The 14,327-nt window shown below is 43.5% G+C and overlaps 1 protein-coding gene across 1 annotated transcript in view; it reads left to right on the top strand.

Annotated features, from left to right (window-relative positions):
* The first annotated feature begins 3,093 nt into the window (after positions 1-3,093).
* VAV3 (vav guanine nucleotide exchange factor 3) overlaps positions 3,094-14,327 on the top strand; it is a 310,644-nt gene continuing 299,410 nt past the window's right edge. The window contains exon 1 of the mRNA XM_039841025.1: positions 3,094-3,595. Within this exon, the coding sequence (XP_039696959.1) occupies positions 3,392-3,595 (204 nt within the window). The 5' untranslated portion in view covers positions 3,094-3,391. The remainder of the gene's footprint in view (positions 3,596-14,327) is intronic.

Below are 14,327 nucleotides of genomic sequence, written 5' to 3'. Positions count from 1 at the left end.
GCACAGATGTGAAGACCAATCAAATTCACCCTCTTACCGAGCTTTGTAACCAGGAGCAAGGTGATTAATGACTTTGATCTTGTTTCTTCATCTATTGGGGAAGGGGCATCCTCTAACTTGCAGGTAATATATGTAAAGTGCCCAAAGAGAGCTTGGCATCCAGTAAATAGTAACGTGTGGGGTGTGCCTCAGGTGCCAACGCGGGCCTCCAGGGCAGTGGGACCGCCGAGTCTTGAGTCCCAAGTACGAGAAAGGCCTTTTTAAAAATAAAAAATTTATTTTATTATTAGTTTCAAGTTTACTGTACATTGGTTAGAGATATTTATATAGTTTCTAGAATGATCCCCTTAATTGCTCTTTCTCTCCTCTGGCTCTCCACCTAGTTTTTACATTACTGCTGACTGCATTCCCTATGCCATGCTCCTCATCCCTGTGACCATCTATCAACTCCTGATTTGTACTCCTTTAACCCTTCATCTCATTCTCCCAGTCCCCCAACTCCCCTCCCTTCTGGCCGTCACCAGATTGTCCTCTATATTTGTGAGTCTGTTTTTGATTAGTTTGTTCTTTTTGTTCCTTAGATTCTACATATAAGTGAAATCACATGATATTTATCTTTCTCTGTGTGACTTATTTCACTCAGCGTAATAACCTCTAGATCTATCTGTGTTGTTGCAAATGATAGGATTTCATTTTTTTAATGGCTGAGTAACATTCCATTGTATAAAGACCTTTATTGGAAACCTGGGGCCCGGGACTAGCCAAGAGTTGCCACAGACATAATTTAGTCCCTATTGGTTTTAAAGGAAAAGGACTGTGGCTGGCAGCTCAAAAAAGCCCATTGCCATTTTTGTTGTCCCAATTTCTGACACTTTGATGTGCTCCACATGACTCACGTTTTGCCACTTAGCTCCTTGTTTTCTTGAAGACCCTCCCTTTCCGCTAGCCTCCTCTTCTAGGCTTTCTGTCTAGTATTTTCCTTTTGCTCTTTTCTCCACTCTCTGGCTTACTGTATTTGAATAGTATTATGTTTTGAAGTCATAGTATGTATGTATTATAATAAATAGGAATTTTAAAAAGTTAGAATTTATTTGGTCATTGCTGCCCTTTTGTGAATTAAAAGCTATTGGTTAACATTTATTGAGCTCTAAGTGTTAGGCACCACACCTTTTATGCATTATATCAGTGCTTCTGAGACTTTAATGTAAATATATGTCACCTGGGGATCTCGTTAAAAGGTAGGTTCCGATTCATTTGGTCTGGAGTAGGGCCTGAGAATTTACATTTCTGATAAGCTCCTGGGTGACACTGCTGGCCCACAGACTGCATTTTGAATAACAAGGCATCGTATCACTCGATCCTGACAACAACACTGTGAGATAAACATTATTTTTCCTATTTTACATATGTGGAAACTGAAGGTTACGAGAATTAGATAATTTTCCAAGGTCATGTTGTAAGAAATTGGCAGAGCTTGGACTCTAAAGCCAGGTCTGCTTCCTGCTGTAACGTGTATTATCTGGATTTTGGAAACGTCCTATAACACCCAAGGGTGATCCGATGTTACCTGAAACAGAATTTATATTTTTAGTTAACTATTTCTTCCTTTTTAATGAAACTTCTAGTTTAATTCCTCTTTGTTCAAGGCCTTTGTATTACATAGTGATTCAGATGTGTTGGATTTTGTTCCTAAAGATGATATGTAAAGTTTAGTATGATTTGTTCGCTAAAATTATAGTTTAGAAAACATCGTGTCATTGATGCAATCAGGACTGAACACAAGAGGAAATTGCTAGGGAAGGATGCCTGTGAGGAAAGGAAATCCTCAGGCTGATTTATTGTTTAACACTCGGTGTACACAGTGTGCTTCGCTTGTCACAGGTTAGTGGAAGAGGATGCAGTCGCTGTCCTTCACAGATCAGATATACTTTAAAAAATATTTGACCTGCTTATAAAATGAATATGGGTTGTAATAGAAAGTTTTAGCTGCAGAAATGTAATAATTATCTATAGTCCCACCAACAGGATTTCCTATTTTACTTTTATTTTCCAACTTTAAATAACCACAAATTTAAGAGACCAAGGCCCACATTTACACAAAACAGCATAGTTCAATATGGTAATATATTGCCATAAATAATTTAAGCACTTTATTTTGGTTTTGAGGGGGCAGTGGGCGTAAAAGGGGCAGAGTAAAAGAAGGCCCCAAAAATGTAAGAAATGCAAATGCACTGCTTCAACTAGTGCAAGAGTTCTGGGGGCTTGTTCCACCTTTCACTAAGGGGCCCAAAGCTGAGTCTGAGCGCTGCTGCTGAGGACCACGCTAATTGTTCTCAAACCCGGGGCCAGAGTCACCGACGCATGCGCAGTCTGCCGCGGGGCTCCGTGGGCATTTCGCAGGCCTGTTTCTCTCTGGCCGGTTTTGTGCGGTCAGCCAAAGGGCCAGAACTGCGATCACGAACAGTTCTGAGCCTGAGCGGGGAGAGGGAAACCGTCTCTAAGTGAAAACACCTTGCGTCGAAATAGGCTTGGGGGCTGCGGGCCGGTTTCCGCAGGCGCCTCCACACACACACACTATTAAGGTGCGAAAACATCCTTACGCGCAATGAACTTGGAGGAAGAGTGATTATCTGCAACCAGAAAATTTAAGGAATAGAACGGGGGAGTGGTGGTGAAGGGGGAAACAGAGGGTGCCGATCTCTCAAACTTTCAGCGTTGCGTTCTCCAGGTGCTCAGTGCCTCATTTTCATTTCTTTGGGGAGTCCGGATGCCCCAGTTAATCCTTTGCTCCTCTCACACCCTTTAAAGTGCACTCGCCGTTTAGGGGGGTCCCAGGAAGAACCCCACTATACCCAGTGTCCAGCCACACTGTCGCCAAGCCGGGAAGCCGTCCTGAGGGACAATCCCCGGACGCCTGGGGCTGTGTGAGCTCTGAAACCCTCAGGGCTGGTGGCGGGCAGAGGCGCCGGGACCCCCGAGTGGCCGCCGCCGCCGCCGACCCCAGGCCAGGGCGGCGCGCGCTCCCACCGCGCCTCCGGGGACTCGCAGACGGCGGCGAGACGGGCGGCGTGCTGGGCATGCTCAGTCGCCGGGCGCAGGGCTCGCGAGTCGGAAGCCTGTGCGCGGCCGCCGCCGCCGCCGCCGAGCCGGCCGGGGCGCACAGGGGGCGCGCGGGACTCGCTGCAGCGGCGGCCGGGTGGCGGCGGACGCGGGCCAGGACCCGAGCCGAGCCCCGCGCTGGGCCCCCGACCCGCCTGCCGCGGCGCCTGCTCCCTCGAAACCTCGCAGGGAAGGGGCGGGCCGCGGCTGGCGTCGGCGGGGCGCGGAGGCACCGCGGCGGCGGCACCCTCGCTGCCTTCCCCCGCCGGGCCGCATCCCGGAGCCGTCGGGCATGGAGCCGTGGAAGCAGTGCGCGCAGTGGCTCATCCACTGCAAGGTGCTGCCCGCCAACCACCGGGTGACCTGGGACTCAGCGCAGGTGTTCGACCTGGCGCAGACCCTCCGCGATGGAGTCCTGCTCTGCCAGCTGCTCAACAACCTCCGGGCGCGCTCCATCAACCTGAAGGAGATCAACCTGAGGCCGCAGATGTCCCAGGTAAGGAGGCCGGCGCGGGCGCCTCCGCCTCCAGCCGGCATCTCCCATTAATCACCCGGCTAATTTCTTTGTGTAAATGCAAACATCTAGGTGCGCCCAGCTTGCTCTGCCTCCCAGCCCTCTCTGCTCGGGGACCACTTCGACTTCTCCTACCTTGGCTTAGAATGATTTAGCTCTTGAGCTGAATGCTAAAGCCTTGCGTCCGGAGATGGCAGGAGGATTTCGTAAAGGCTTTCTGTGAGGCGGGAAAAAATAAGCTGTCCTAGCGTGCCCTTCACCTACTTTGTGCGTGCGAGTGTGTGTAGGGCAACAAAAGGAATTTTGATCCAGCTCTTTTATAAGTAACGGTGGAGGGGGATGAAAGGAGACGATGGGGGTAAATTTTGTCTCTAGTCTTTTCTTTTGCTTTGCGTTCGTCCCCATGTTTTCTTAAAAGAGGAACCATGACATAAATGAGGACTCTAGGAAGTGGAGGGCGTTCCGGTACCGTTATCTGTGCAGGAATGACACTGGTCAAAGGGAGGAAAAGGGAGCACAGCACAGCGGCTGCCGCGAAAGCCCCCTGAGCGTGTGGCCAGCTGGCAAGCAAGGTGGCTGTGTTTACAGCCCTTCTTGAGCCATGTGAGGAGCGAGTCCAGCCCCTCTCAGCAGCGACAGGAAACGAGAGAAGTTTCACTCTAGATTCCGCTTTCCTTCATTCAGTGCTTGCTCCGGTGGGGTGGTGCACGCTTGGCTCCTGTGGCTGGAGCCTTGCCTGGAGGTGCCTCTTCGAGGGGGTTAAAAAAAAAAAAAAAAAAGGCACCCTAGAGTCAAGTCAAAAGTCACAGCTCAGTGGAGTAGTAGTTTCTGGGCCCTGTCAGAAAGTTTTTGTGGAGAAAGAGGTTAAACACAATGCAGCACATCTATTTTCTCTTTTACGATGTAAAAAACAACAAAAAAACCCACTTTCAACTTAAAAGGGAGGGGAAAGAGTCCCCTCCATGACACACTCGAGCACTAATCCTGAATGACATTGAGCCTCACCTACTTAACCAGAGCGGTGCTTTTTACAACGAACTGATCTTGTATAATTTGCTAATTATGTATTTAGAGTACATTCATCTCCGTTGGTGTTAGTGTTTTATCAGGGTTCCTCTGCACTTGCCTGTCTACTTGCAACCTGCTGGTTAGCAGCCCCCAAGAAGGGACAGGCTTGTAAGTGGTGAGAGCCATATGTTTTTAGAAATGAGATAAATCGTTTCTTACTCTTCCATAACTCTGAGTGGTGATTGCTCTCCGTGGACCCCTTCTGAGTTGTCCCAATTCTGGATATCCTGTCGAGGGGATTAGCAGATCTTTCCCTTAAGCTGGGAGGGGCTTTTCTGAACAGTTCTGTAGGGAGCTGCAGTTGGTTACCCAGCCCCCAGATCCTCATTTCCCACCTGGCTGTAGCCTCAGGAGGCAGAGTGGGTCGAGATGCCAGGCCCACCAGCAGGAAGTACAGTAATGTGTATATTTCCCAAACTTCAGTTTCCTGGAGCCCTCAGGGGTTGTTCAGTAAGTTGTTCTCAATAACCAAGTTTTTTGGACAGCTGAGGATTTCTGTTTTTTAGTCTTCTAAATTTTATTTGAATGTTACAAATCTTTGCAAATGTTTTTGTACTTTCTTTTTGTAGAATATATTAGATGTAATTTAATCTTTTTGATGATTAAGGATCATCATTATAAGCATCATTAATGAAAATTGAGCACTTACAATGCCCTAAGAACTCTAGTCCCTGTTGAGGGTACCACAGTGAACACAGCAGGATCCTTGCCCTCAAGGAATTATTACTGTGCTATCTGATAAGCCACCAGGTTGTAATGAAGTGAACAGCTGAATGACCTTCCTTAGGCTGTTGTGCTTTTGGGTTCTTGAATCTGTCCAAGCCCTAGCTTTCTGGTTCCAAATTCAGTGCAGTTTTCCCTGTGATGTCCTAGGACTGAGGGCTTCTCCCAAAAGTGAGTCCTGGGAGGCTGACATCTAAATATGGAGATGTCTGTTTTTGCTGAACAACTCAGTGCTGGACAATGAATTTGTATTATACAAGTTGCCATTAAATCCTTAAATGAGACTTATTAAATGGGACTTATTAAATGGTTTCATTAAGCAAGTTGACATATTTAATGTGCCTACAGTGCTCAGCACGTACTATGCACGTAATAGATGTTCACTATTAGCAGAATTACTTAAAGAATTTTTTCTATTGTCATATTAAGAGTAATGGGTTACAACAAAAATTTTGAAACAATTGCAAGGCCTATAAATTCCTTTGGGCTGACATCTCTAAACATTTCTGCCTCTAACTACTTACATCTTTCTTGGTAAAAGATTTAGCTGCTTCTGGTTATAAGGCTCCTTCACTCAGTGTAGTGAGCTCTCTTCACTCAGTGTAGTGAATAACCTAGTAACGCTGACATAGATCCCAGCAGACTTTACTCTTCTGAATTTAGAGATATCATTACTAGTACTTGTGGATTTTGCTATGTCTGAGAGTCATTCTGTCCACCGGAGTTAGGTTCTATTGAAGATATTAATTTGAAGTAGATTGTTTCCTTATAGCACATGATCTAAGCCAGGAAGTAACTATAAACTCTCATTTCAAAGTCTTGTGGTATTTGAGATTGTTATGAACAGATGTTGGAAATTTTATTGATGGCAGAAGTTTATTGATGTTGCTTATTGCTTGTTTTTAATTCTCCTGAAAGAGGCTATAAAGTGGGTGGCCTTTTAAAATATGTATCTCCGTGGAGTGAGATTTCTTCAGTTCTCTTTCTGTTAGTCTGCCTTGTTTGTATTAAAAAAAAAAACAAAACACTGCAAATAGTTACTTAATTATAGGTTTGAATCTTAGAGTCTTAGTAAGTTAATTGATTATCCTTCAAGATAGAATTATAAGTGGGATCCCAGTTTCTTATTGTTCTTCCTGGATGCGAACATCAGATTTTGAAAGTTTTGCTGTGTTAGATGATCTTACGTTCAGAAATACCCTGAATTAGATTTTGTTTATAATGAATTACAAAAGAAACAGTAATCAACATTTAGTTGACTTAACATATTTCCCATTTAACATATTTCTTTTATTCTAAAGAATAAAGTCAAATAAAATCTAGGAGATTCATGAAAATCCAAGAAATTTAGTCTGTATATATTAGACAGGTTTATTTTTGATCTCAAACAGTGTTCTAGCTATAAATGATTCCGGAGGAGCCTACTTGTGATAGTGGTACCAGGTGACGCATTGTGGAAGGGCATGTGTTATGAGCTTGATGCCATTTTTAGTGGTTAAGGTTTCCATGAATGCCTATAACCCACCACAGATTTGTCATCAATGAGATATCTTAATGTTATGATTGTGTAGTTTTAAATTTTGCTTTATTCTATGTCTTAGGATGGGAGTAATATATTTGAATTTACTGACTACTCTATATGTATACTGCCTACTATATAAACTTCGAATTGTCTTAAAATTAATTTTTCAGGCTTTAAGGATTCCTTCAACAAGTATTTGTCCCTACTTTGAGCAGTAAACAAATTCGACAAAGTCCCTGCCATGGAAGGACTTATATTTTAGGGAGGGACGTGGGCAACCAATAAATAAATGGCTATATAATATGTGCTATGAAGAGATTTGAACCCGAGTAAGGAACTAGAGTAAAATGTAATTCGATTTTATAGACAATAGTCAAGAAGGACTTCTCTGAGGAGGTGACAATTGAGCAGGGACCTGAAGAGAGTAAAGAAATACAAGAACGTGCATGTTTGAAAGAAGCCTATTCTAGGCAGAGGGAACACCAGGTGCAGAGGTCCTGAGGTAACTAAATGGCGGCTATTCCGGAGGAACAGCGAGCAGGCCGGCGTGGCTGGAGGAGAGTGAGTGTGGGAAAGAGTGGTAGGATGAGGTCAGAGAAAACGGGCGCCAGAGTTTTAGGACGTGTGGGCCATTACGAGGACTTTGACTTTCACCAAGTGAAATGAGAAGTCACATGACCTGACATTTTCAGCAGTGTCCATCCGGCCGCCATGTTGTGACTAGACGATGGAGCAGCAAGGATGGAAGCTGTCAGGCTAATGCAGTCTTTCAGGCAAGAGAGGATGGTGGCTCTGACCAGAGCAGTAGCAGGGCAGATGGTGAGAAATAGTCCAGCTCTGGGTATATTTTGAAGGTAGAGCCAGCAGTTATCAGTGGATTCAGATTGGGATATGCAAAGAAGAGAGGAGCCCAGAGCATCTCCAGAACTGTTGGCTTTAGGAATTGGGGTGATGGAGTTGCCATTTCCTGAGCTGGAGAAGACTATGGGAAGACGAGCTTTGGAAGTATATGGAGAAGGGGAGGAAGATCTGGAGTAGACCTTTTCGGTTGTTTGAAATGCCAAGTAGACATCTAAGTGGAGATGCTGAGCAGGCAGTTGGAGATGTAGATGTGAATTTGGAGTCATTTGGGTATAGCTGGTGTTTAAAATCACGAGACTGGACGATATCACCTAGGGAGTACTGTAGAAAGAAGAAAAGTCAGAAGCGTGAGCCCTGGGGCCTGCCCGTGTATCAAGGGTAGAGAGGTGAGAACCGGTAAAGGAGTTGAGAGGGAAAGACCCTGAAATAGGAGGGAAACCAGCAGAGTGTGGTGCCAGGAAACCAAGTGAATACCGTGTTTCTAGGAGGAGTGATCAGACATGTCAAATGCTGCCGATCAAGTAAAACAAGAATTGAGGATAGAGTATTGTATTAAGCAAGATAAAGTTCTTTGGTGACCTTGACAGGAACAGATTTGGTGTGTGATGGGCAAATGCCTGGTTGTAGAAGAAGAGGGGATAGGAGGATAGGGTTGAGATAGCAAGTGTCGACATCTCTTTGGGAGTAATTTTGCTGTAAATAAAGCAGAAGAATGGGGTAGTGGAAAAGGGATCAAGAGAGGATTCTTATCACGTAGAATTTTTATTTTATACCTATTAAAAGAGCTCTTTTAGATCGAAACTTTATCATATGGCACTCTTGTATATATGCATATGTGTGGAAAAAATATGTATGTATATGAGAAAGTATAAGCAAAATAAACTTAAATGTCTTTCTAAAGTTTCTTTTCACTCAGATTACTGCTCTTCTGAATAGTCATTGATTTCCATGTGTTTTTTTCACATAATATTTTACTCTGAGCTCCAAGTATTGGTGACGTAGCATTTCCCAAAGAACACCACCATTGTCCCCAAGATTTTCTTCCAAGCTAGAGTTGGTTTTGATTGTTACTACTTAAAAAAAAAATTAGAAAATTTTTTTTCTGCTATGCATAACTGTCCATAGCTTTTAAAACTATGATTATGTGAGTTTTAACATTAAGATGTACGTTCCAAATAGTCTGCACTCCCTGCCCCCAAACAAGGTGGTGCTGTGTGACAGTTGTTGGGTTATACTGAAGGGAAGAAAAAAGGCTGCCATTGTCCATAGAGTGGGGTGCCCGGTTACATTTTCAGTCAGTTCAGAATAATGTCATTATTTAGTCTTTCTCAGAAGTCAATAACCTCTTTGCCATTTCTTAGGTTATTCTTTTGGATAACCTGCCGGCATAATTTTAAACTTGATACCAATCAAGAGCTTTTCATGTAAAGGGGTTAAGGCCTATTAAGGCATCTTAAGCGCTTGTTCTGTCTGCACACTTGATGGCTTACCCGGTGTTCTCCAGAAATGAGAGCCTGGGATGAAGGATGGAAATGCTGAGTACAATCCCATGGCTGCCAGGATGAGGAAAAGAAGAAAGTGGTTTTTTTTTTCTTTTTTTAAAAATGGTGACAATTATATCATGTCGGTAATGCAGATGAAGTCGGTCCAGTATAGATCACTGATTTTCTAATTTTCAAATACATCAGACCTTTTTAAAAATTATTTTTCTTAAACTCTCTGTGGCAGTTGGCATTACCTTTTCCTTTCCTTCTGTAACTTTCCCTTAGCTCTGACCGCACTACAGAGTCTTCGTTCTCTTACTTTTTACTATTCTCGGTTTCCTTTGCCTGCTTATTCATCTTATGACACTGTGGTAGGATCTACTTTTCATACCTTAAGGAACCCCAATTCTCTTTCACAGTCCATCTCTGCCTGTTTTATGCTTCCACCTCTGTTAGTTACTTCATGGAGGGATGAGGACCACGTGATCTGCCTTCATTGTAGAGAGTTCAAGGCAGAGTGAGGGATGGGCTGGATGGGGCAGCACTGAGCTCCAGCATGACTGCTGCTGAAGGTCAGATGAGGGAGGGTGGGGCCAGTGAATGCAAGGCCAGGAAAGGGTGGGAGTGGAGCCCTAGAGAGCAACGAAGGAGATTAAAGACAATGAGGAGTTGGAGCGGATGAGACTTTGAGACCTCTCACATGTGAGAGTGGACAGATCTAGGATGAGCTTCCGGCTTGGGTGATTGTGGGGATATAGAAGAGATGCAGGTTCCAGAGGGAAAGGGAGCTCGTTCAGTTGCGGATGTGGAGTTCGAGGTCGTTAACACTGACCTTCCATAGTCTGTTTCAAGCATCCTACTCTCTTACTACTGCTTTCTTTCTGGCTCATTCTACTAATACTGAAGTCTGATAGTCTTTGGAACTCTTGGTCCTACCACCTATTCACTGCTTTTATGTCTTCATTTCCTTCCTACTCAGCTTAAATGCCATAGCCATTATAATTACTTCTGGCTTCTCTTGATTCATCAGACGCATTTGGGTTAACTACAAAGCCGGCGAAATCCAACTCTACTCACTCCCTACCTGCGACTTGGCTGCTGCACCTGATGGAGGAAATGCCATGCCCCACTGACTCTTCTCACTTTAGATTCATGACCCATAACCTCAAGTGGGCACCTTAGGCTACCAGCCATTCGATTAGGACATTTCTCTAGACCAGACATGCTCAAAAATACAGTCTGGGGACTCCGGGCACTGCCTGCTTTTAGGAGCTCCATAAGGTCAAAAACCCTTTTTATAATATTAACCCATTATTTGCATTTTCTCACAAGTGTATAATGGAGTTTTCCAAAGGCTACATGTTGCTGCCGATGTCATTGCTGTGATTGACAATGGATTATGTGCCTGTATATATATTAAAGGTTTCTCAGAAGTCTGATATGTTAAATGCCGATAGATATAACCCCATAAACAAAAGCTGCTGAGAGTTCCCAGTAATTGTTTTTTAAGAGTATAACAGGGTCCTGAGACCAAAAAGTTTGAGAACTGCCCTAGACCATTCACTTTCTGACTCTCCGAGAGGAATGTTTGGTACAGTTTCTTCTTGAACCTTCTTCACCTTCCTCTTCGTTCTCCCTCTCAACTGCTGGCCTTGCTTTCCTATTCCACTGAGAACGCAGATCCAGTTGGAGGAGAGCTTCCTCAGGCTCCCACCGCCCTGCATCTGTGCCCGTAGATGATGCCTTCTCTCCTGTTCTGTGGGTGAATCATCAGTGCTCCTTGCAAAGGCCAGTTCCTCCTTCACTGTACCCCTCCCTGTCCTTTCTGGCATCATCAGTTCTCTGAATCGTTCTGCGTGCACGCATGTATGCTATTAGTCCCCTCATTCGATGCAGGATATATTTTCAAGGCAGAGCCACAAAGACTTGCTGAACGTTGGATGTGATAGTGACTGAGGACTCCTAGGGTTTACCAGAACTACTGGGGCAGGTGTCAGGCAACCTCCCTAGAACTGTTCAATGGTTCTGTGTGGGCCACAGGATAAGATCCAGGCTTCTTAGTAAGCCTGCAAGAGCCCATGGTCTGGTCCTGTTTCACCTCTCAAAGCTCTCCTCCCCTCTGTGCTCCTTTTTGTGGCTTCTCAAACTATGCTGTTAAATGTCTCTGTGCCGTTGCATAGGCCTGTTTCTCTGCTTGAAATGCCCTTCTCGTTTTTCCGATTGACATTTTGGTTCAAGGGTCATCCTTGCAGTGAGGACTTGCCGCTTCCGACCCGAGGAGTGGCTGCTCACGTGCTGCTTGGTCACACGGCACTGGGTAGTGTACACAGATGGAGTGCAGCATTCCTCGTGCTGTTTCGCAGTATTTTTCTTATCTGCCTCTCTTCCAGGCTGTAACCTGCTTGAGGCTGCCATAGGCTTACACATTTATATACATTTCCAGAAAGGGACACAGGGACTCATCTGTAATACACATACATAAATAGGCATAAATTAAATTCATTGACTATGAGTCGAAAATGACGACTCTTTGTTTACTACCTTTTCAAACATATCTATATAAATTGTAATAAAATGTGTTAAGGACTATGTCATTAAAAACCAAAAATATGTTTGTTAAGTGGTATTACTAATAATAGCAAAAGTGACTGTATCTGTCTGTTCATTAGCTTCTTTATCTTAAAAATAGGCACAATAAGAGAACGTGCCTCCAAGAGTGGTTGTGAGGACTAGATGAATGAATTAGCCTTGTAACTGGCACATAACAAAAGCTCAATACATGTTAACGACTTTCAGTATAATTATTACTATCGCTTCTGCAGAAACACGAGACAGTGTGTTAACACCTTCCATGCATTCACCTCATCTGGTTGTCACAACACCATGAGACAGGCACTGTTATTGATCTCCATGTGGTAGCTACTCTCCTAGGCTAAGAGGAGCTTAGTCACTTGTGCTGACAAGTGGTTTGTGGTAGAGCAAAGGTTAGAATCAGAACATTTAGAGTGAACTGAGTTCCCATCAGCAAGGCTCTTGGCACATCTGAGTGTGAACTGTAATGAATTTTTCTTTTTTTCTTTTTAATTAATTTTTTAATTAAGTTTATTGGGGGTAACATTGCTTAATACAATTATATAATTTTCAGGTGTACATTATAATTTGACATCTGTATATTTTATAATGTGTTTATCACCCAAAGTCCAGCTTCCTTCAGCTACCATGTATTTGATCCCCTTTACCTTTCACCCTTCCCCTGTCCCTCTATATTTGACCCCCTTCAACCATCTGCCTACCCCTTCTCCCCGCCACCCCACCCTCTGGTAACCACTAGTCTATAGCAGCATGGAATTTTTTTCTTTTCTTTTTTTTTTTTTTTAACTGCATTGCTCTCATGTGGTGTTCCCTTGGAGGAATGTTCTGATTGGTTTTGTGCCTGTTAATTAAAGCACCTCTGTACTAGTTGGATATTGAGTAATAATTTTGGTTCAGGGTATTGAATGTGTCAACTGGATGATTTTATACACAGCATACTATTTAGTGTAAAACGTGAGGTAGACCTTTGACTGGTGTATGATGGGGGAGGAAAAAAATAAAATCAGATAGGAGAACCGAGGAAAATTAATGAGAAGGAAGGACAAAATGAGTGTAGCTGGTCCTTTTTTGCCTTTTAAGACTTTGCCTTGTGACAGCTGGCCTCGAGCACGTGGGTTAATGCTCTACTCCAGCTGGGTCAGGAGTGTTGACACGTCCCTGAGCAGCAGTAACACCGTTGTTTTAAACGACATGCTTCAAATTGTAGTCTTTTTTTTTTTCTGTATTATAATCATTCATGTAAATTCACAGACACCTATTAGCTGTTGTTTAGAATACAGTAAGTCCTCACTTAACATCATTGACAGGCTCTGCAACTTTAAGCGAAACTACGTATAATGAAATTAATTTACCATAGGCTAATTGGTATAAACAAGAGTTAAGTTCCCGTGACATTTCATCAACGTTATAATGAAATGTTATTTAAGGACCTGCTGTATTATTAGATTCTTTTTTTCCTGTTAACAGAGACCGTACATGGTCTTAAGGCCCGTCACAAGTTCACATTCTGCTTTTCCCTAGTCTTAAGCATTTAGTAGACTGAACCATGAACAGCAAAGAAGTAGCTATTTTTAATTTTCATGGAAAAGTGTTTTAAAATTGTATTTTGTGCTGCCGTCTGAATGTGCTTTCAAAATATGTGTTGCAAGAACTGTAGTCAGATTTTGCGTTGCTTGCTTAACAGGAAGCCAGCAGCATATGCTACACATGGGAGTTCTCTAAAGGGTCAATTAATATGGAATATTTAATGAAACACTTGATACCCACCTTCCATGATTTTCAAAGTGCTTGTCTTAAAATAGTTCTGTAACAGCTGGTCTGAATAAACATGCATTGTGCCTCTATGCCCGTGAATGTCAGTTTTTTCCTAGGAGTGTGGGGCAGCACGGTTTAATGTAGAGGCGTCAGGGGACCCAGGTTATAGTCCCAGCTCTGTCTCTCTTATGTGACCTTAGCAAATACCTGCTTCTCTTTGTCTCTGCTTTCCACACTTACGGCAATAACAGCAAATACTTACCTATGTATTAATGTGCTAAAGAGCAGCTAAAATTTTTAACAAATTTATGTCTCACTCAGGAGTTATTGTGGTTTCATGCAGAGAGCTCTGGGACAAGGCACAAATGTTCGAGTCCCAGCTCTGGCACTTCACAACTCTGTGACCTTGGTGAAGTTATTTTTCTTGCTGAGTCTGTTTCCTCATAGAATAGGCAAGAAATAGTAAAACCTACTTTGCAGGATTGTGATGAGAATTAAATAATATATGTGAAACGCACGGGGCATAGTAGGTATTCCGCTAGATTTTATTTCCTTTCTTCTCCCCCACCTCCTTGATCCTCATAAGTCTGAGGGGCAGGAAGAACAAGATCTTATCATCGCTCTACAGAGAAGGAAATTGAGATGTGCACTGGCTAAAGGACTTTTCTCAAGGTCACACAGACAGGAAGTGGTGAAGACAGGACTTGAG

Source organism: Pteropus medius, unplaced genomic scaffold (assembly GCF_902729225.1).
Source record: "Pteropus medius unplaced genomic scaffold, Ma_sr-lr_union100, whole genome shotgun sequence".
Lineage (NCBI taxonomy): Eukaryota > Metazoa > Chordata > Mammalia > Chiroptera > Pteropodidae > Pteropus > Pteropus medius.
This window is presented reverse-complemented; position numbering and strand designations above follow the sequence as displayed.